This window comes from Haliotis rufescens, unplaced genomic scaffold (assembly GCF_023055435.1).
Source record: "Haliotis rufescens isolate VD_foot unplaced genomic scaffold, xgHalRufe1.0.p SCAF_1, whole genome shotgun sequence".
In the NCBI taxonomy this organism is placed as follows: Eukaryota; Metazoa; Mollusca; class Gastropoda; order Lepetellida; family Haliotidae; genus Haliotis; species Haliotis rufescens.
Genome location: NW_025963779.1, coordinates 252,765 through 277,500, shown reverse-complemented (window position 1 = coordinate 277,500; position 24,736 = coordinate 252,765). Strand labels below are relative to the sequence as shown.

The 24,736-nt window shown below is 44.7% G+C and overlaps 1 protein-coding gene across 1 annotated transcript; it reads left to right on the top strand.

The window, feature by feature from the left end:
• The first annotated feature begins 3,219 nt into the window (after positions 1-3,219).
• On the top strand, positions 3,220-23,980 carry LOC124125413 (mucin-5AC-like). The gene is made up of 15 exons (XM_046488723.2): positions 3,220-3,414; positions 5,750-5,955; positions 6,079-6,156; positions 6,526-6,730; positions 8,909-9,008; positions 11,570-11,648; positions 11,928-12,011; positions 14,422-14,561; positions 14,752-14,789; positions 15,216-15,321; positions 15,516-15,674; positions 16,422-16,551; positions 16,684-16,812; positions 17,244-17,295; positions 22,611-23,980. The coding sequence occupies exons 1-15, from the start codon at positions 3,321-3,323 to the stop codon at positions 23,081-23,083; spliced, it is 2,073 nt and encodes a 690-aa protein (XP_046344679.2). The 5' UTR covers positions 3,220-3,320; the 3' UTR covers positions 23,084-23,980.
• The last annotated feature ends 756 nt before the right edge of the window (positions 23,981-24,736 follow it).

The following is a 24,736-nucleotide window of genomic DNA, read 5'->3' as shown; positions in this document are numbered from 1 at the left end:
GGACCTCAAACCCTCACGCCTCTGACCCCAAAGGCCGTAACCCTCACGCCTCTGACCCCGGGACCCCAAATAATTAACACTTCTGACCTTCTAAACCCCTAACCGGCACGCCTCTAATACCCGGGACCCAAACCTTCACGCCTCTTACCTCAGAGACACCCAACCCTCACGCCCTTGATCCCCGGGACCCGAAACCCTCACGCCTCTGAGCTCCGGGATCCCTGACCCTTACGCCTCTGACCCCAAGGATCACCAACCCTCAGGCCTCTGATCCGCGGGACACCTAACCCTTACGCCTCTGACCCATGGGACCACCAACCCCCACTCCAGAGACCCCGAACCTTCAGGCCCCTGAATTCGGGACCCCCAACCCTCACGCCTCTGACCGCCGGGGCCCCTAACCCTTACGCTTCTGACCCCGGGACCCCTAACCCTCAGGTCTCTGACCCCGGGACCTCCAACCCTCACGCCTCTGACCCCCGGGACCTCCAACCCTCACGCCTCTGACCCCCGGGACCCCAACCCTAAAGCCTCTTACCTCAGAGACCCCCAACCTTCACGCCCCTGACCCCGGGACCTCCAATCCTCACGCCTCTGACCCCCCAAGGCCGCAACCTTCACGCCTGTGACCTCCAAGGCCGCAACCCTCACGCCTCTGACCCCCGGGACCCAAACCCTCAAGCCTCTTACCTCATAGACCCCGAACCTTCACGCCCCTGACCCCGGGACCTCCAACCCTCACGCCTCTGACCCCAAAGGCCGCAACCCTCACGCCTCTGACCCCCGGGACCCCAAATAATTAACACTTCTGACCTTCTAAACCCCTAACCGGCACGCCTCTAATACCCGGGACCCAAACCTTCACGCCTCTTACCTCAGAGACACCCAACCCTCCGGTCTCTGACCCCGGGACCTCCAACCCTCACGCCTCTGACCCCAAAGGCCGCAACCCTCACGCCTCTGACCCCCGGGACCCCAAATAATTAACACTTCTGACCTTCTAAACCCCTAACCGGCACGCCTCTGATCCCCGGGACCCGAAACCCTCACGCCTCTGAGCTCCGGGATCCCTGACCCCCGGGACCTCGAACCCTCACGCCTCTGACCCATGGGACTCCCAACCTTCACGCCCCTTACCTCATAGACCCCGAACCTTCACGCCCCTGACCCCGGGAAAGTTAGCCATCACGCGTCTGTCCACCGGGACCTCCAACCCTCACGCCTCTGATCCCAGGGACCTCTATCCTTCACGCCTCTTACCTCAGAGACCCCCAACCCTCACGCCTCTTACCTCATAGACCCCAGGCCTTCACGCCCCTGACCCCGGGACAGCCAACCATCACACTTCTGACCACCGGGACCTCCAACCCTCACACCCCTGACCCCCGAGACCTCCAACCCTCACGCCTCAGACCCCCGGGACCTCCACCCTCACGCCTCTGACCCCCAGTACCCCTAATTCTTACGCCTCTGACCCCCAGGACCACTAACCCTCACTCCAGAGACCCCGAACCTTCACGCCCCTGACTCCGGGACCCCCAACCCTCACGCCTCTGACCCCCGGGACCGCCAACCCTCAGGTCTCTGACCCCGGGACCACCAACCCTCACCCCAGAGACCCCGAACCTTCACGCCCCTGACTCCGGAACCCCAAAACCTCACGCCTCTGACCCCCGGGACCGCCAACCCTCACGCCTCTGAAAGCCGGGGCCCCTAACCCTCACGCCTCTGACCCCCGGGACCCCAACCCGCAAGCCTCTTACCTCATACACCACCAGCCCTTACGCCTCTGACCCCTGGGACACCCTAACCATCACGCCTCTGACCCCCGGAACACCCTAACCCTAACACCTCTAAGCCCCGGGACCCCCAACCCTCACGCCTCTTACCTCAGAGACCCCAACCCTCAAGCCTCTTACCCCAGAGACCCCCAACCTTCACGCCCCTGACCCCGGGACCCCCAACCCTCATTCCCCTGACTCCCAGGACCCCTAACCCTAACACCTCTAAGCCCCTGAACCCCAACCCGCAGGCCTCTGACCCAAAGGACCCCAATCCTAACGCCTCTTACTCCAGAGAACCCCAACCTTCACGCCCCTGACCCCGGGACCCCAAAATCTCATTCCTCTCATCCCGGGGACCCCCAACCCTCACGCTTCTGACCCCGGACCTCCAAACATCGCCTCTGGCCCCCCGGGACCCCAAACCCTCACGCTTCTGACCCCTGACCTCCAATCCACGCCTCTGACCCCCGGGACCCCAAACCCTCACAACTGGCCCCCGAACCCTCCAACCCTCACGCCTCTGATCCCCGGAGGCACCAGCAGACCACACGGCGTCAGGCATCTGATAACACACTATCACCCTAAGGACGGCGATCATTGACGATTAACAGTGTAATCTTTACCCGGCAGCGCAACGTTTCGGAGAATATACTTACTCCTTCATTAGAAATAAATACTATGAGGCACAGAACATACATACATACATACATACATACATACATACATACATACATACATACATATATATATATATATATATATATATATATATATATATATATATATATATATATATATATATTTAGTCAAGTCCCGTTAATCCGACATGGTTGGTTGCATATGATTATGTCAGATTAACGAGTATTTCGGATAACCGAAATTAAGTTGTATCAGCGTTCGTGATCGGAAACGTCACGACAGATAACGATAAAAACACGTTTTAATAAAAAAAACTGAAAACTGAAATATCCATATTGTTATGTTACATTGTTTGCGGAATATGTTTTCTAATCATACAAACTCTAGAGCTAAACACAAAACTATGGTTAGGGCTGTATGACTTATTCAAATATATATATATACATAGTCTGGAATGGAAGTTGCCAGTTTGAAACTAGTGACGCAAAGCTGATGAAGGAGTAAGTATATACTCCGAAACGTTGTGTTCCCCATAATAAAGACACAGATCCATAAAGTCCTTGCTTATGTGTATCACTTCTAAATGCCTTTCTAAGACTTGAATGATATCATAAAAAAAAGTTCACTAAAAGTAAAGCTCTGGTTATCTCAGCCCTCACTGACCAGGGTCCTCGGGGCACCGACCTTATCAAGCAAAGCACGATAGCATCAAAATGACCACGATTATCAGTGAAGTAAAAATGAGAGATATTACACGGGTATATAGAGCGTTGCAGTGTGGCAGCGTACATCAACTGTAACATACACATACCTGACTGGTTCCGTTTGTCAGAGCAGATATTTCCCTTAATACGTTTTAGTCTGTTAAAGTGGTAACGTGTTAAGGTATTTTCCGCCATGGTCGTCGCGATGCTGCTTGTGCTGATGTTGGTGGCTGTGACGCCAGTGCGGCCTCTGTCGTTCATGGACGAGTCACAATTTGGAGTATCAGGTAGGTCTTTGGTACACTGCGGGACATCGGGACCCATTATGTGGAAATAATCCAGCCCATTTAATGCTATGTAATTATATGTTTCTATTGATTATTCCGTTATAAGGCCACCGGACCATTATACAAAGTATAATACATTGGAGGCAATGATGGTATTCTGATTCTACTATTAATACTAAAGTATGCAAAATGGACAGAATCTTCAATATCTGTTAATATTATACTGTTGACCCATTTCTATCATTAAAGTATGACTAGAGCATCTAAATTTAGCAAACGTTTTAAGATAAATCATATTGTGAATAAAAAAATCATAACCTTCTAAACGATAAACTTTGAAGAAGCTGTGATATTATCGTTCCATATCTGTACATCAATATCTTTACAGCGTTTTACAAACTGGTCAATAACCAATAAACATGGTCAAATTAACATAGCTAAATCCTTGATGGAGCCAAACTTCTCCAAAACTATTTTATCTAGACGTTTTTAGCACCTTAAGCCCTTGCTGCACTCGAAGCAGTACGCATGCTTAAGAATAATATTTGAATTTTGGCTCAACAATCGCAACCAATCAGTAATTATTCTCTTATATTGGAAAACCTTCAATGTAAATCGCCCAAACTCCCCTCTCGCAGATTTATTCAGGGTTTGGCGTTTAAGACCAAATACTGACTTACAAAATCCGTCATGAATTGTATCAACATCTGGGGATGGGTGGAAACCCCTTACCTCAGATCCATATAAAAAAGTGGCATGTTTTTAATATAACAAATATGAAGCTGTATACTTACAGGAATTGTTTAAGACATAAAGGATTTACATTGCAATATTAGGATAACTGTCCAAGCTTGTTGCGCAAAAGTATCATGAACGAGATGAAGAAAGATGCACACACAGATAATTATAGGAAGACACTATTTCAAGAGAATTAGTGTTAAAGCAATTGTTTTCATAACACCGTTATGGCCCACCATTTCTAAAAGCAATGATTTTACTTTTAGTAACCTTCAATTTCCATTTGTTACAATAGATATCAAATTTATCTAAACGCTTTTGTAGGCCAACTGAAGTAAAATCAGCAAACAGCAATATAAACAACTCCATTTGATCCAAGGTAATTCCTCTTTGTCCATCATAATTTAAAACGACTACAATATCATTGAAAAGAATTGAAAAAGGTGATATTTGACATCCCTGGCTCAATCAACATTTACATATAAAAAAGTCTGTACAGCCAACATCCATTGACATACAAGTTTGCATATGTTTGGTTAATCCATACAGTCTACCCTTAACCCCCTCATGCCAAAGTTAATACAATAGACAGGGTCGAATGTAGCCTTTAAATCCGTAAATGCACATTAGAAACGATTCCAATTCTGAAATAAGTACATTTTGATTACAGTATTCAAAATATATGATCTAAGGTCTGGAAATCCACCTGTTTATTTATCATGTTATCCTCAATATCAGCTCTTAATGCTAATCTAGAGCAGATACGTTTTGCAAATATTTTCCCTGCAACTTCCAATACTATGATAGGTCTAAAGTTTCCTTGATCATTGGAGCTTCCTTTCTTATAAATAGGCAAGGTAACACCATATGTCCACTGGTCGGGATACATTCCAGTCCGTGAGACAGCATTGTATAATTTTAATACAAAGTGGGGGTATATGTTAGAAAAATTCATTTGGCAAACCACTATATCCAGGTATTTGTTTCATATTTCATATTATGGATGGCTTCTAAGAGTTCAGATTCAGTCATATCAGATGCCATAAATGAATATTCATCAATTGAATTATTAATACATTCATCAGATAATGAATTTACAAAGTCTTAGATTGGTGAAAAGAAATAAATATAGTCGTCAAAATCACCCATGCCTCCAAATAGTCTCAAAGTGACATTTCTAATCCTTTGGTGTGATCGAGTTTGTTTTATGGTCTGGTGTACACGTATGACACGAAAGTTAGGGAAGTGTTTACTATCGTAGTCAAAGAAGGCTACTTTGGATTCCTCAACCAATTACCGTAAGCCATACAACTTGCTGGAAGTGAATGTTGCTTGACGTGATTGGTGGTTGACGTGAATGTTGCTTGACGCCAATGTTGCTTGACGTGAATGTTGCTTGACGCGAGTTGTTGCCTGAAGTGAATGTTGCTTGACGTGAATGTTGCTTGACGCGAATGTTCAGTGACGTGAATATTCATTGACGCGAATGTTCATTGACGTGATATTCAGTGACGTCAAAGTTCATTGACACGAATGTTCGGTGACGTGAATGTTCGGTGACGTAAAGGTTGCTTAACTTTAATTGTTGCTTTTGCAGATGTCGTAGATCTCATTGCGGTTGCGCACACACGGCAGAAGCGAAGCGTTGCCGGACTTCCGGGTTCACTAAGTTTCCGGTTTAAACTGGACGACTCGATCATCACATTGAACATGACCCGAAGTGCACGCGATATGGAGTCTATTCCTGTTTACATCAGACACAAAGGGGAGAGAACTCGGCAGGATAATTTGTCGAAGAATGAAGTAAGGCTCATATGTTACAAGAATCACAGTTCAACCCATGTCCTTCCTTAAATTGAAACTTTGTCGCACAATGTAACCTTACAAAATAGAATGCAGTTTTACAACATGCAATATGTATTTCAGAACGTGGCAATCTACCAAGACCCTTCTCGTGGCTCGGCCCTCATCGTGTCGCGGACAGGTGACGGTGGGTACCAGGCAGTAAGTAGAACTTCCGGAGACAACAGTCCAACCATGACTGCCGTGCTTATTTCTAAGTCCCCCCGTCTTTGCTATCGACAACAAACAGACATGGTTTCGAATGTTTAGTTGAGTGGATTTAAAGATTAACGTTTCCTCACCGTCAGTCCCTCTCTGTATGACTGCTTCAGATATTCATGAAACTGACCACCGATAACTGACCACTGATAACTGACCACTGATAACTGACCATTGATAACTGACCACTGATAACTGACCATTGATAACTGCTTACAGAAGCGTACTTCTATGTGATCGGCTTTGGCCTGCCAGGGTGTGAACTAATATAACATGGCGGCCTGTGTATTCTGTATGCTCTGTGTTCACCAGGCGGGAACATTCCATCACAAGGATAAACTCTTCAAGATTTGGCCACAGAGACACCAAGTAGACAAACGGAGTGCTCAGTTTGGTCCCAATCGCCACGAACTGCGCCCTGTCAAGCATTATGACCTTTCCCACGACGCTCGTGCTGTCCCAAGTAACTTCCTCACCAGCCAGCGTGGTAGAAGAAGTGTACGCAGTCAGCAGGGGGGTAAGTCATCGTAAAACAAAGTTTATAGTTTCCGCGTGCTACCGGTAGTGCAGACATGCTTACCCTTTTCGCCAACAACTGATGTCATCGCTGATTTTGTGTAATCAGCTGCTTATATAATTTTCACTGATGTTTTACCTTATGCCCAATGGAATCTGTTTTTACGGCGGTCGGGACTGGCTGTTGCCTGTCGTTAACGTAATATGTTATATGGTCAGTGGTGAACGTAGTTCCTGTACAAAATATACACTATGATCTGTTGTAGGAAGGCCGTTGTTCTTGTATATAAAATATACACTATGATCAGTTGTAGGAAAGTCGTAGTTCCTTTATAAAATATACACTATGATCAATTGCAGGAAAGTCGTAGTTCCTTTATAAAATATAGACTTTGATCAGTTGTAGGAAAATCGTAGTTCCTGTATAAAATATACACAATGATCAGTTGTAGGGAAGTCGTAGTTCCTGTATAAAATATATACTATGATCAATTGTCAGAAAGTCGTAGTTCCTGTATGAAATATATGCTATGATCAGTTGTAGGAAAGTCGTAGTTCCCGTATGAAATATACACTATGATCGGTTGTAGGAAGGCCGTAGTTTCTGTATAAGATAAACTCTATATGAATAGTAGGAAAGTCGTAGTTCCTGCATGAAATATACACTGTATGATTAGTAGGATAGTCGTAGTTCTTGTATATAAAATATACACTAAGCAATTATAGGAAAGCCGTAGCTCCTTTATGAAATAAACGCAATGATTAGTTGTAGGAAAGTCGTAGTTCCTGTATAAAATATATTCTATGATCAGTTGTAGGAAAGTCGTAGTTCCTGTATGAAATATACACTATGATCGGTTGTAGGAAGGCCGTAGTTCCTTTATAAAATATACACTATGATCAGTTGTAGGAAAGTCGTAGTTCCTGTATAAAATATATGCTATGATCAGTTGTAGGAAAGTCGTAGTTCCTGTATGAAATATATGCTATGATCAGTTGTAGGAAAGTCGTAGTTCCTGTATGAAATATACACTATGATCGGTTGTAGGAAGGCCGTAGTTCTTGTAATTAAATATACACTATGATCAGTTGTAAGAACGTCGTAGTTCCTGTGTGAAATATACACAATGATCAGTTTATCGAAAAGAATATTGTTCCCGAATATTATTGAAAGAAATGTATTATGCTTCAGTCCTGTACCTTGTCGCAATATATCAAATGGTTCGTCCCTAGGGAGGTCGTGCTCCCTTGTCCTCGTATTTGGCTTGAGCGGGAAAGATCCTGCAACGTTCGCGTTTTTTTCGGATTTCAAATCAAATCCTCATTCACTCCACTGGTGTACCAGTGGTTGAGATCGACTTTCGGAGTAAATCCAGCTGTTATTTTATTTACCTAAATTGCAAAGACTCTGAAAAGGACAAAATTCATCCTCCATTAACTAGAGGATTAACGATTGCTATTCAAGGGTTTTGAAGCTTTAAGTAAAGAACAGTCAAGACATCCGCAGCTCAAGTACGCCAGTGTGAGTGGGAGACTCGTCACCTACATCTACTGCTGCACTCCGCCAGTGTGAGTGGGAGACTCGTCACCTACATCTACTGCTGCACTCCGCCAGTGTGAGTGGGAGACTCGTCACCTACATCTACTGCTGCACTCCGCCAGTGTGAGTGGGAGACTCGTCACCTACATCTGCCGCTGCACTCCGCCAGTGTGAGTGGGAGACTCGTCACCTACATCTGCCGCTGCGCTCCGCCAGCGTGAGTGGGAGACTCGTCACCTACATCTACTGCTGCACTCCGCCAGCGTGAGTGGGAGACTCGTCACCTACATCTACTGCTGCACTTCGCCAGCGTGAGTTGGAGACTCGTCACCTACATCTACTGCTGCAATCCGCCAGTGTGAGTGGGAGACTCGTCACCCACATCTACTGCTGCACTCCGCCAGTGTGAGTGGGAGACTCGTCACCTACATCTACTGCTGCACTCCGCCAGTGTGAGTGGGAGACTCGTCACCTACATCTACTGCTGCACTCCGCCAGTGTGAGTGGGAGACTCGTCACCTACATCTACTGCTGCACTCCGCCAGTGTGAGTGGGAGACTCGTCACCTACATCTACTGCTGCACTCCAAGTTTCATTGTATGTACTTTTGCTATGTTCTATGATGAGTTACTTTTCCAGACATCTCAAGAGATCAAACCCTCCTCCACCGTCACCGACGTCAGGCCACACAGTACTACGTTGATCTCGGCATCTACTCCGACTTCTCCGACTATTCTTTGTAAGGATTTCCACAGAGTGGTGACTTAGTTATCAAAATCGACAGAGATATATGGTTAACTGTAGCTATGAAAGTCGACAGAGTTTGAGGGCTGACTATAGTTATGAAAGTCGACAATTTGAGCTGTGACTGTAGTTATGAAAGTCGACAGAGATAGAAGGTTTACTGCAGTTATGCAAGTCGACAGAGATAGAATGTTTACTATAGTTATGAAAGTCGACAGAGATAGAATGTTTACTGTAGTCATGCAAGTCGACAGAGATAGAAGGTTTACTGCAGTTATGCAAGTCGACAGAGATAGAATGTTTACTATAGTTATGAAAGTCGACAGAGATAGAAGGTTTACTGTAGTTATGAAAGTCGACAGAGATAGAATGTTTACTGTAGTTATGAAAGTCGACAGAGATAGAAAGTTTACTGTAGTTATGAAAGTCGACAAAGATAGAATGTTTACTATAGTTATGAAAGTCGACAATTTGAGCTGTGACTGTAGTTATGCAAGTCGATAGAGATAGAATGTTTACTGTAGTTATGAAAGTCGACAGAGATAGAATGTTTACTGCAGTTATGCAAGTCGACAGAGATAGAATGTTTACTGCAGTTATGCAAGTCGACAACGATAGAATGTTTACTGTAGTTATGCAAGTCGACAGAGATAGAATGTTTACTGCAGTTATGCAAGTCGACAGAGATAGAATGTTTACTGTAGTTATGCAAGTCGACAGAGATAGAATGTTTACTGTAGTTATGCAAGTCGACAACGCTAGAATGTTTACTGCAGTTATGAAAGTCGACAACGATAGAATGTTTACTGCAGTTATGCAAGTCGACAGAGATAGAATGTTGACTGCAGTTATGAAAGTCGACAGAGATAGAATGTTTACTGTAGTTAGGCAAGTCGACAGAGATAGAATGTTTACTGTAGTTATGCAAGTCGACAAAGATAGAATGTTTACTGCAGTTATGCAAGTCGACAGAGATAGAATGTTTACTGCAGTTATGCAAGTCGACAGAGATAGAATGTTTACTGCAGTTATGCAAGTCGACAGAGATAGAATGTTTACTGCAGTTAGGCAAGTCGACAGAGATAGAAAGTTTACTGTAGTTATGCAAGTCGACAAAGATAGAATGTTTACTGCAGTTATGCAAGTCGACAGAGATAGAAAGTTTACTGTAGTTATGCAAGTCGACAGAGATAGAATGTTTACTGCAGTTATGCAAGTCGACAGAGATAGAATGTTTACTGTAGTTATGAAAGTCGACAAAGATAGAATGTTTACTGTAGTTATGCAAGTCGACAGAGATAGAAAGTTTACTGTAGTTATGAAAGTCGACAAAGATAGAATGTTTACTGTAGTTATGCAAGTCGACAGAGATAGAAAGTTTACTGTAGTTATGAAAGTCGACAAAGATAGAATGTTTACTGTAGTTATGCAAGTCGACAAAGATAGAATGTTTACTGTAGTTATGCAAGTCGACAGAGATAGAAAGTTTACTGTAGTTATGAAAGTCGACAAAGATAGAATGTTTACTGTAGTTATGCAAGTCGACAAAGATAGAAAGTTTACTGTAGTTATGAAAGTCGACAAAGATAGAATGTTTACTGTAGTTATGCAAGTCGACAGAGATAGAAAGTTTACTGTAGTTATGAAAGTCGACAGAGATAGAATGTTTACTGTAGTTATGCAAGTCGACAGAGATAGAATGTTTACTGCAGTTATGCAAGTCGACAGAGATAGAAAGTTTACTGTAGTTATGCAAGTCGACAAAGATAGAATGTTTACTGTAGTTATGCAAGTCGACAGAGATAGAAAGTTTACTGTAGTTATGAAAGTCGACAAAGATAGAATGTTTACTGTAGTTATGCAAGTCGACAGAGATAGAATGTTTACTGCAGTTAGGAAAGTCGACAGAGATAGAATGTTTACTGCAGTTATGAAAGTCGACAGAGATAGAATGTTTACTGCAGTTATGCAAGTCGACAGAGATAGAATGTTTACTGTAGTTATGCAAGTCGACAGAGATAGAATGTTTACTGTAGTTATGAAAGTCGACAGAGATAGAATGTTTACTGTAGTTATGCAAGTCGACAGAGATAGAAAGTTTACTGTAGTTATGAAAGTCGACAAAGATAGAATGTTCACTGTAGTTATGCAAGTCGACAGAGATAGAATGTTTACTGCAGTTATGAAAGTCGACAAAGATAGAATGTTTACTGTAGTTATGCAAGTCGACAGAGATAGAATGTTTACTGTAGTTATGAAAGTCGACAGAGATAGAATGTTTACTGTAGTTATGCAAGTCGACAGAGATAGAATGTTTACTGTAGTTATGAAAGTCGACAAAGATAGAATGTTTACTGTAGTTATGCAAGTCGACAGAGATAGAAGGTTTACTGTAGTTATGCAAGTCGACAGAGCTTGAGCTGTGACTATAGTTTGACTGACAAATATAGAGTGACGAATATTTCGATAATTATGCTCATTGGACTATCGGTTTGGGTGGCGAAAGTAGGCATAACTTATTCTGGACTGTTTCTGTAGTAGGTTTTCTTATTTCAGTTTTTTGACGGAAGCGGCTAATGACGCCACCGCCGCCATGTCATTAATGAGAATCTACTACGCCTTTATTGAGGAGTCGGTGAGTGCAAGGACATCAATAGCTAGAATCATCTGTATACATGTACATCATCTAACTTCTCCAAATAATAATGATAGTGCGCTTCTGGAAAGCAAATACCAACAAACTACCACAGCTCGTTACTAGTCCGTGTAATAAAGTCGACTGCAATAATTCAGTGAAGTTATAAGATACGTTGTTATTGGCTACTGCATTAGTTAAGCTGAATTAGTTCAGTTGTGCCACTGCATGTAACATTTAGGCTATAATGACCATAATATATGTTCGTTGTTGATTCAGATTCAACTGCGCTACACCACAATTAACCAACAGGACGCTTCCATCATCGTCAACACCTGGACCAGCTTCCTCGACGTTGCAACAGTTAGCGTTCTTTCTTTCCACCATTCCTTTATGTCTGTCATCACCCTCTCCTGTAAATATCCTCCACCTGTCTGTCATCACCCTCACCTATGTCAATCTCCTCCACCTGTCTGTCATCACCCTCACCTATGTCAATCTCCTCTAACTGTCTCTCATCACCCTCACCTATGTCAATCTCCTCCACCTTTCTGTCATCACCCTCACCTATGTCAATCTCCTCCACCTGTCTGTCATCACCCTCACCTATGTCAATCTCCTCCACCTGTCTGTCATCACCCTCACCTATGTCAATCTCCTCCACCTGTCGGTCATCACCTTCACCTATGTCAATCTCCTCTACCTGTCTCTCATCACCCTCACCTATGTCAATCTCCTCCACCTTTCTGTCATCACCCTCACCTATGTCAATCTCCTCCACCTGTCTGTCATCACCCTCACCTATGTCAATCTCCTCCACCTGTCTGTCATCACCCTCTCCTTTAAATATCCTCCACCTGTCTGTCATCACCCTCACCTATGTCAATCTCCTCTAACTGTCTCTCATCACCCTCACCTATGTCAATCTCCTCCACCTTTCTGTCATCACCCTCACCTATGTCAATCTCCTCCACCTGTCTGTCATCACCCTCACCTATGTCAATCTCCTCCACCTGTCTGTCATCACCCTCACCTATGTCAATCTCCTCCACCTGTCGGTCATCACCTTCACCTATGTCAATCTCCTCTACCTGTCTCTCATCACCCTCACCTATGTCAATCTCCTCCACCTTTCTGTCATCACCCTCACCTATGTCAATCTCCTCCACCTGTCTGTCATCACCCTCACCTATGTCAATCTCCTCCACCTGTCTGTCATCACCCTCTCCTTTAAATATCCTCCACCTTTCTGTCATCACCCTCACCTATGTCAATCTCCTCCACCTGTCGGTCATCACCCTCACCTATGTCAATCTCCTCTACCTGTCTCTCATCACCCTCACCTATGTCAATCTCCTCCACCCGTCTGTCATCACCCTCACCTATGTCAATCTCCTCCACCTGTCGGTCATCACCCTCACCTATGTCAATCTCCTCTACCTTTCTGTCATCACCCTCACCTATGTCAATCTCCTCCACCTGTCTGTCATCACCCTCACCTATGTCAATCTCCTCCACCTGTCTGTCATCACCCTCACCTATGTTAATCTCCTCCACCTTTCTGTCATCACCCTCACCTATGTCAATCTCCTCCACCTGTCTGTCATCACCCTCACCTATGTTAATCTCCTCCACCTTTCTGTCATCACCCTCACCTATGTCAATCTCCTCTACCTGTCTGTCATCACCCTCACCTATGTTAATCTCCTCCACCTTTCTGTCATCACCCTCACCTATGTCAATCTCCTCCACCTGTCTCTCATCACCCTCACCTATGTCAATCTCCTCCACCTGTCTGTCATCACCCTCACCTATGTTAATCTCCTCCACCTGTCTGTCATCACCCTCACCTATGTTAATCTCCTCCACCTTTCTGTCATCACCCTCACCTATGTCAATCTCCTCCACCTGTCTGTCATCACCCTCACCTATGTTAATCTCCTCCACCTGTCTGTCATCACCCTCTCCGATTTCAATCACCCACACCTCTCTTTCATCACCCACCCTGTCTGCCATCACCCACACCTCTCTTTCATCACCCACCCTGTCTGTCATCACCCACACCTCTCTTTCATCTCCCACCCTGTCTGTCATCACCCACACCTCTCTTTCATCACCCACCCTGTCTGTCATCACCCACACCTCTCTTTCATCACCCACCCTGTCTGTCATCACCCACACCTCTCTTTCATCACCCACCCTGTCTGTCATCACCCACACCTCTCTTTCATCTCCCACCCTGTCTGTCATCACCCACACCTCTCTTTCATCACCCACCCTGTCTGTCATCACCCACACCTCTCTTTCATCACCCACCCTGTCTGTCATCACCCACACCTCTCTTTCATCACCCACCCTGTCTGTCATCACCCCGCTCTCTCAACTGTAAATAAAATACTCAAAAGCATTCAGCAAGTCTTTAAATATTGCATTTAGTGTGAGTGAGTTAGTTAAAATGTAGAGTCACATCGGCAGTATTTCAACCATATCGTGACTACAACTATTTGAAAATACATACGAAACATTTGCAACGTTCTAAAATACCTGTTAAATTCCTTTAGAATAGTGGGTTAAATAATACTATTATTTCAAAAATCATCGTTGAAGCACTGAATTATTTACTGTCGTGCATGACGAAGCTAGATGCTAACGCTAACCCCAACCCTAGCCCTGATGACGGTAAATACTAACCCTTTCCCTAACCCTAACCCTAACCCTAACCCTAACCCTAAACCTGATGGAGCTAGATACTAATGGGTTTTTCTTTCCACAGACTCCTTCAGATTCGCCATGGACAGAAACTATCAAAACTGGGAATTTAGTTGAAGACGATGCCGCCCTCAACCTTTTCAGCAACTTTATCACAAACACTGGCGCCAGTGGCACCGCCTCCCATTTTATGGCCTTCACAAGGTATCGTATAATAGGACCTTTACAGAAGGCATTTTCATAACAAAACCTTCATCAAGTGACAGTTTCATAAAATGACCTTTACTATTTAAAAGCTGTATAAATACATGAACAATTATATTATATAAACGTCTGTTATGACTTGCTGTGGGAAGATAATCATTGTTTAACTTATACGTCACGTCTCTTGCAGACTTAACCTTCAGGACAACGGGAACACCAACGTAGCAGGTGCGTGTGACGTCAGTGACATATGTAACATCAGGGCACTCCAATGTTGGCGAAAAAGCCACGCGCGCAAACGTTCAACATGTCGGTGAAAGCCCACGATCGAGAATATGTTGTGCACACAACAACCTGTCATACGGGAGGCAAATCTGCCCATAGCCAGAACCATATTCTCCGAACACGAAGGAACTTCTACTTTGGAGCTCTGATCTTGAAGTCACGGTTCCTCTTCATCTTGAATATCTTCCGAAAACATACATAAATCTATCTCCCATATTCCTAAACATTACACACAGAACCGTGACTCTACCATACACCAATCTCGCTCCCCTTTGTCTACACATTCAACACAACATACTCTACCCTCCGTGTATCTGACACCCTTATCCCTTCCTAATGTTTCAATGTTTCATGCATTGGTTGTTTCAGGAATTGCTAACCTTAATGCTGTGTGTTTGGACATCGGAGTTTCCTTGAACGAAAACACATTTGATGGTTTCACGGGCGCTATAGCTTCCCATGAACTCGGCCACAGGTAAGTGTTGGGATCTTCAGGTGTGGAGGTAACACTAAGGGATTCTCAAACTATATACGAGTACATCCAGTTTCACGAAGAATAGGCTTCACAAACTATATAGATTTATATATCTCTACATCTACATTAACCCACTTTAGATGTATGACAGGCAGCTCACTACATTGACATAGTATCTTATTTCGTACTTGCAGCTTGAGTGCCCGCCACGACTCCCTTGTTGGCTGCAACGACGCTGACAACTTCGTTATGACGGCGATCCTTAACTTCCCTACCCTCCCCAATCCTGGCAATCTTTGGTCATTCTCCACTTGTTCTGTCACGGCCATCAGGAGCTACCTGACATCGCCGCAGTGAGTCACTCATGCAGTATTGGAAATATATGGCGACACAACGTTTTCACATACTCTTGGTGGTATTTCCTCTCCAAAACAAGATGAGGCAATTCGAAAACAATAGATGTTTACAAGAATACAAAGACGTGTCACGTGATGGTAATGGGTAGAATAAGATGAAAGGCTGCGTGTCACATGACACTCGATAGAACATAGCGGTGTAATGTAAGGATGTAACAACCAAGAGAGACGACTTGATCAAAAATCCGTCATGCCACCACGATTGGACAAACATGAGTTTCTACAGCGTGTCATGTTCATTGGAAATCTTGGTAGAAAGAGCATGCTGGAGTGTACCTCAAAAGCTGGGTACCAAGGGCTTGGGCTGCAGGGATACTGCTCAATAGAAATCGCATGTTGAATATTGAAAAGTTGAAGACATCCCTCTTGTCATCCAGTCTTGTGGAGAGTGTTTCGTCACTCTGAATACTGAAGCATAGATCTAAAAATTGTGAAGTCAGTTTTCAAAGTTTTTCCTATGACGACAGATCATAACAGTTCATGATCCCCTACTTTTTTTGGAGAGTATATGTATGTTTGTTCCACGATCTTAGCTCTATGACTTTTATAATTCTATGTTTAAGCAAGCGTTAAAATTACGATAACGAGCTATGAGATCGCTTTGCGGAAGGAGAATGTAAAACAGTTACGTACGTGAATTATTGCATGTAATGTTTCAAGTGACTTTTTAATGTTACTCTGCAGGGCCGCCTGCACTCTCACACCGAACCCTGGGGGATCTGTTCTCCCCACCAATGGGCTGCGGGCAGGCCAGGTCACCAACGCTGACGCACAGTGCGCACGCATCGTCGGGACTGGGTCGAGGTTCTGCCGGGTAGGCTTGTTTCGTGATCTTTCAATAATGCTGCATCGATTACTGTGCAACCCGTTAACTTTTGTAGATTCTTTCCAGTGTCCTGGTTATCATCTTCAATCATCTTAGTAATTTCCCTGTGTCGTGTTGTAGACGTTCTATCAGTCGGGTACCCTCTTCGACGCAATGTGTCAAACTCTGTACTGCTCCGGCACCGATGGCAACGTCAACTCCTGCACCCTTGAGCTGGCGGCGGAACAAACGTCATGTGGCAGTATGAAGGTACGTTTACTAAGCTACTACAGCTACTACTGCTACTGCTACTACTACTACTACTAGAACTACTACTGCTACTACAGCTACTTCTACTGCTACTACAGCTACTTCTACTACTACTGCTACTACTACTACTATGACAACTACTACTACAACTACTACTACAACTAAAACTACTGCAACAACTACTACTACAACTACTACTACAACTACTACTACCACTACAACTAGTACTACTGCTACTGCTACTGCTACTACTACCTCCGAAATGTCCCCATTATGCACATGGACCGACAGTTTTAAACTTGTGTAAGCCACCTTTTATAACTGCTATGTATTAGAATCCAGGAGTAGATCTTTTACTAGATTCATACTAATTACGCCAGCTTCTACCACAATTGTGTTAATCCTACACTCATTGTCTCTCTCTCTTACAGTGGTGTGATCGTGGAGCGTGTGTCAGCAATGCCGCCGCCCCTGCAACAGCACGTGAGTCACCCGCATCTATCCGCATCCGCAACCGTTAGCCTCAATCTGCCCCCCATCAGCCTCCATCTGCAATGTCCAACTCGATCAGCCTCCATCAGTCGTCTTCGCATATGTCAGCCGCCATCATCCCCCATCCTCCATGTCCGCCGCCATCAGCCTTAACCAGCCTCCACCCCCCTATCCGCCTCCGTCTCCCGTGTCCTCATACGTCAGCCTCCGCTTCTTAATTAGTCAGTCTCCGCCAGCCTCCTTCCCTTGGTCCGACTTCATCTTGTTGCGGCAAGAAACATAGAACGATACGCTCACCAAAATTTTATTCATATTTTCGTTTCCACAACGTTGCAGCGTTAGCGTTAGTGTTATCTTATACATTCGTTGGTGATGATGAGGTTCAGAAAACTACAACGAGAAACAAAACACTTGCTAAGTTTTCAACACAAACCTGATCCGTTTAAAGTATACCAATAATCTAATTCCAAGTTGCAAAATAATAATAAATCAAATGTTTCATTTGTACATGAAGACAATATAAAGGTAAGGAAACAAAAACTCACATCTGTGTTCTGCCATAAACCACCCATGAACTCTTGACAACATGGAGGGCTTCTGTCCTACCCACAACATGTGCTTGTGATCATGTGATCAGGAGCCAGGATGTAGATAAAATATAAAAATTGCAAAAGTTTAAGCAGCTGGCTGGGCTTGAAACCTGTACCTCAGTAGAAACACATGATTAGATTGACGGTGAAAGGGATTTACTCATTAAACCAAGGTCACGTGAGAACTTAAGTTGATATTTTAAAATATTATGCTTATGTTATACTTTTCATAATTTGAAAGGTTAGACTAAGTTCTGCTCGTACATTACATGTGAGACGAGAGATGCACCTTCCACCAGTTGTATTCTACTGTAGTAAGACCACCACATAGGATGCACCTACTCCAGTTGTATTCACCTGTACTAAGACCACCGCATGGTATGCACCTTCCCCCTGTCGTTTTCTATTGTAGTAAGTTCAGCACATGGTATGAACCGTCCATCAGTTGTATTCTACTGTAGTAAGACCACCACATGGGATGCACCTTCCCCCAGTTATATTCTACTGTAGTAAGACCATCACATGGTATGAACCTTCCCCCAGTTGTACTGTATTCTAGTAAGACCATCACATGGGATGCACCTTCCCCAAGTTATATTCTACTCTAGTAAGACCACCACATGGGATGCACCTCCCCCCAGTTGTATTCTACTGTAGTAAGACCACCACATGGGATGCACCTTCCCCCAGTTATATTCTACTCTAGTAAGACCACCACATGGGATGCACCTTCCCCCAGTTATATTCTACTGTAGTAAGACCACCACATGGGATGCACCTTCCCCCAGTTGTATTCTACTGTAGTAAGACCACCACATGGGATGCACCTTCCCCCAGTTGTATTCTACTCTAGTAAGACCACCACATGGGATGAGCCTTTCCCCAGTTATATTCTACTGTAGTAAGACCATCACATGGTATGAACCTTCCCCAAGTTTAGTTCTACTGTAGTAAGACCACCACATGGGATGCACCTTCCCCCAGTTGTATTCTACTGTAGTAAGACCACCACATGGGATGTACCTTCCCCCAGTTGTATTCTACTGTAGTAAGACCATCACATGGTATGAACCTTCCCCAGGTTTAGTTCTACTGTAGTAAGACCACCACATGGGATGAACCTTCCCCCAGTTATATTCTACTGTAGTAAGACCATCACATGGAATGAACCTTCCCCCAGTTGTACTGTATTCTAGTAAGACCATCACATGGGATGCACCTTCCCCCAGTTATATTCTACTCTAGTAAGACCACCACATGGGATGCACCTTCCCCCAGTTGTACTGTATTCTAGTAAGACCATCACATGGGATGCACCTTCCCCCAGTTATATTCTACTCTAGTAAGACCACCACATGGGATGCACCTTCCCCCAGTTATATTCTACTGTAGTAAGACCACCACATGGGATGCACCTTCCCCCAGTTGTATTCTACTCTAGTAAGACCACCACATGGGATGAACCTTCCCCCAGTTATAATCTACTGTAGTAAGACCATCACATGGTATGAACCTTCCCCAAGTTTAGTTCTACTGTAGTAAGACCACCACATGGGATGCACCTTCCCCCAGTTGTACTGTATTCTAGTAAGACCATCACGCAGGATGAACCTTCCCCCAGTTATATTCTACTGTAGTAAGACCATCACATGGGATGCATCTCCTCCCAGTTGTATTCTACTGTAGTAAGACCACCACATGGGATGAGCCTTTCCCCAGTTGTATTCTACTGTAGTAAGACCATCACATGGGATGCATCTCCTCCCAGTTGTATTCTACTGTAGTAAGACCACCACATGGGATGAGCCTTTCCCCAGTTATATTCTACTGTAGTAAGTCCATCACATGGGATGAGCCTTTCCCCAGTTGTATTCTACTGTAGTAAGTCCATCACACGGGATGCACCTCCCCCCAGCTGTATTCTACTGTAGTAAGACCACCACACGGGATGCACCTCCCCCCAGCTGTATTCTACTCTAGTAAGACCATCACATGGGATGCACCTCCCCCCAGTTATATTCTACTGTAGTAAGACCACCACACGGGATGCACCTCCCCCCAGTTGTATTCTACTGTAGTAAGACCACCACACGGGATGCACCTCCCCCCAGCTGTATTCTACTCTAGTAAGACCATCACATGGGATGCACCTCCCCCCAGTTGTATTCTACTCTAGTAAGACCATCACATGGGATGCACCTCCCCCCAGCTGTATTCTACTCTAGTAAGACCATCACATGGGATGCACCTCCCCCCAGCTGTATTCTACTGTAGTAAGACCACCACACGGGATGCACCTCCCCCCAGCTGTATTCTACTCTAGTAAGACCATCACATGGGATGCACCTCCCCCCAGTTGTATTCTACTCTAGTAAGACCACCACACGGGATGCACCTCCCCCCAGCTGTATTCTACTCTAGTAAGACCACCACACGGGATGCACCTCCCCCCAGCTGTATTCTACTCTAGTAAGACCATCACATGGGATGCACCTCCCCCCAGTTGTATTCTACTGTAGTAAGACCATCACACGGGATGCACCTCCCCCCAGTTGTTTTCTACTGTAGTAAGACCATCACATGGGATGCATCTCCTCCAGTTGTATTCTACTCTAGTAAGAACACCACATGGGATGCACCTTCCCCTAGTTGTATTATACTCTATTAAGACAATCACGTAGGATCTACTTTCCTCCAGTTGTATTCTACTCTAGTAAGACCATCACGTGGGATCAACCTTCCCCCAGCTGTATTCTACTCTAGTAAGACCATCACGTAGGATCAACCTTCCCCCAGTTGTATTCTACTCCAGTAAGACCACCACATTGGATGAACCTTCCACCAGTAATAGTCTACTGCAATGAGACCACCACATGGGGTGCACCTTCCCCCAGTTGTATTCTACTGTTGTAAGATCACCACATGGGATGCACCTTCCCCCAGTTGTATGCTACTGTAGTAAGACCACCAAATGGGATGAACCTTCCCCCAGCTGTATTCTACTGTTGTAAGACCACCACATGGGGTGCACCTTCCCCCAGTTGTATTCAACTGTAGTAAGACCATCACATGGGATGCACCTTCCCCCAGTTGTATTCTATTGTAGAGGGTTCACCAAATTGGATGCACCTTCCCCTAGTTGTATTCTACTGTAGTAAGACCACCACATGGGATGCACCTTCCCCCAGTTGTATTCTATTGTAGAGGGTTCACCAAATTGGATGCACCTTCCCCTAGTTGTATTCTACTGTAGTAAGACCACCACATGGGGTGCACCTTCCCCTAGTTGTATTCTACTGTAGTAAGACCACCACATGGGATGCACCTTCCCCCAGTTGTATTCTATTGTAGAGGGTTCACCAAATTGGATGCACCTTCCCCTAGTTGTATTCTACTGTAGTAAGACCACCACATGGGATGCACCTTCCCCTAGTTGTATTCTACTGTAGTAAGACCACCACATGGGATGCACCTTCCCCTAGTTGTATTCTACTGTAGTAAGACCACCAAATAGGATGCGCCTTCCCCCAGTTGTAATTTACTGTAGTAAGACCACCACATGGGATGAACCTTCCCCTAGTTGTATTCTACTGTAGTAAGACCACCACATGGGATGCACCTTCCCCTAGTTGTATTCTACTGTAGTAAGACCACCACATGGGGTGCACCTTCCCCCAGTTGTATTCTACTGTAGTAAGACCACCACATGGGATGCACCTTCCCCCAGTTGTATTCTATTGTAGAGGGTTCACCAAATTGGATGCACCTTCCCCTAGTTGTATTCTACTGTAGTAAGACCACCACATGGGATGCACCTTCCCCTAGTTGTATTCTACTGTAGTAAGACCACCACAAAGGATGCGCCTTCCCCCAGTTGTAATTTACTGTAGTAAGACCACCACATGGGATGCACCTTCCCCTAGTTGTATTCTACTGTAGTAAGACCACCACATAGGATGCGCCTTCCCCCAGTTGTAATTTACTGTAGTAAGACCACCAAATAGGATGCGCCTTCCCCCAGTTGTAATTTACTGTAGTAAGACCACCACATGGGATGCACCTTCCCCTAGTTGTAATTTACTGTAGTAAGACCACCAAATAGGATGCGCCTTCCCCCAGTTGTAATTTACTGTAGTAAGACCACCACATGGGATGCACCTTCCACTAGTTGTAATTTACTGTAGTAAGACCACCACATGGGATGAACCTTCCCCCAGTTGTAATCTACTGGAGTAAGACCACCACATGGGATGCGCCTTCCCCCAGTTGTAATTTACTGTAGTAAGACCACCACATGGGATGAACCTTCCCCCAGTTGTAATCTACTGGAGTAAGACCACCACAGGAGATGCACCTTCCCCTAGTTGTAATCTGCTGTAGTAAGACCACCAAATGGGATGCACCTCCTCCAGTTGTATTCTACTGTAGTAAGATCCCCACATGAGATACAACTTCCCCCAGTTGTATTCTACTGAAGTAAGTTCACCAAATGGGATGCACCTTCCCCCAGTTGTAGTCTACGGTAGTAATAACACCACATGGGATGCACCTTCCCCTAGTTGTAGTCCCCTAGTTTTTTTTATCGGTGTGTTTTAAACGATTTCCCGAAGAGTAATGTTTGATTTTCGCTGGAGTCGTTGTCCTTTTGAATGGTACACAATACTTTGCACGTTTGAAATGTTTGTATATTTATGACACCCCATCCTCTCCCCGCAGCGAGCTGTCCTCAGGGTGATGACCCCGCATTTGGCTGCCAGGCCGGACAGTGTGGAGCGTACACCGCCTCTCAACTGCTGCTCTGCTGTGCTACATGCGCAACACCAACAACTACATCCACAACAACCACAGCAACGACTACTGCCACAACAACGACAACAGCAACCACCTTCCCTGCAACAGATACAGCATCATCAACAACGAGTACAACCACAACGACAACAACAACCACCTTCCCTGCAACAGATACAGCATCATCATCAACGAGTACAGCCACAACAACGACAACACCAACAACCACCTTCCCTGCAACAGATACAGCATCATCATCAACGAGTACAGCCACAACAACGACAACACCAACTGAGGCATCGACAACTTCATCAACAACACTCACATCAACAACAGACGGTCAAACTACACCATTTACTCCGGTAACCACTGTTGTGAGATTCATCATTCTGGTTTTCTAGAAGACGCCAACAGGGAAGCACTGCGGTGGACGTTGTAACGGAGAAATATACGATTGGTTTCACTGTGGTGGACGTCTTAACGGGAAAATATACGTTGGATTTCACTGCGGTGGACGTTTTAACGGGGAAATATACGTTGGATTTCACTGAGGTGGACGTTGTAACGGGGAAATGTAGGAACGGTTTCACTGAGGTGGACGTTGTAACGGGAAAATTAACGATGGGTTTCACTGAGGTGGACGTTGTAACGGGAAAATTAACGATGGGTTTCACTGAGGTGGACGTTGTAACGGGGAAATGTACGATGGGTTTCACTGAGGTGGACGTTGTAACGGGAAAATTAACGATGGGTTTCACTGAGGTGGACGTTGTAACGGGGAAATGTACGATGGGTTTCACTGAGGTGGACGTTGTAACGGGGAAATGTACGATGGGTTTCACTGAGGTGGACGTTGTAACGGGGAAATGTACGATGGGTTTCACTGAGGTGGACGTTGTAACGGGAAAATTAACGATGGGTTTCACTGAGGTGGACGTTGTAACGGGGAAATGTACGAACGGTTTCACTGCGGTGGGCGTTGTAACGGGAAAATTAACGATGGGTTTCACTGAGGTGGACGTTGTAACGGAGAAAAAAACGTTGGGTTTCAATGCGGTGGACGTTGTAACGGGGAAATTTACGACCGGTTTCACTTCAGTATCCATATGTTGAGGCTCTACAATTCGAGGTTGTCCATCAGTAAAGCCCTACTTGCCGGCTTACGTTGACGAGCAAACACTGCTGATCACTTACTGTAAATGTAAAAACAAGCATGTAATAAATCCTGTGAAGCCCAAATATTGCCCTGTTAAAGAGTATAAAACACAACTGTCACACATTATATCTTCGTGGATTACAAGAACGAGCACACCGCCTCCTGACTACCAGCGGAAGATATGCCTTTCCATTTTATTTCCATTTGAAATGTTGAAATGTTGAATAGACGCACAGATATTTCCTCCATATTTCTCTCCGTCCAATATATCAACAGATATTATAAAATCGAAACCAAGCAATGTGGTCCACAGATTACTTTTCAGGTTAAGACTTATTATGACCGACACTTTTGTGAGAAAGTGGTTGATGAAACGTCGTAAAATATTAGAAGCATGATCTGTTTCTTTCTGCATATTTCTGTTCGGATTGGCACAATCAAAACAAGTGAACTTGACCAAGAGGTTTAACTTAAGCCTTAGGTTCATCGATAATCTGATCGACTGTTTAATAATGGTCGAGCAGACAACTCCTTTCCATTGAATAACCAACAACAAGCAGAAATAAAAAGAGACCAATGGGTGAGTGAGTGAGTGAGTTTGGTTTAACGCCACTTTTAACAGTATTCCAGTTATATCGCAGGGTGTCAGCTTAATATGGGAGGAAAGCTCAAAGTGCTGCAGGTCTCAGACGTTTACCACTTCGGTGAAACCCACGAGCACGGGTATGGTACTGACAAACCTAGAAACATAATCGGGGCGAACCGGGATTCGAAACCGGTTCTGGCGTGCCCAAGGGACGCAACTCTGTAAACGAAAGAGACCAATCAAACCGCATCATAGATCTATGCATAAAGATTCAACAAGACTGTAAAGAGTAAACACTTCAACTATCCAAAA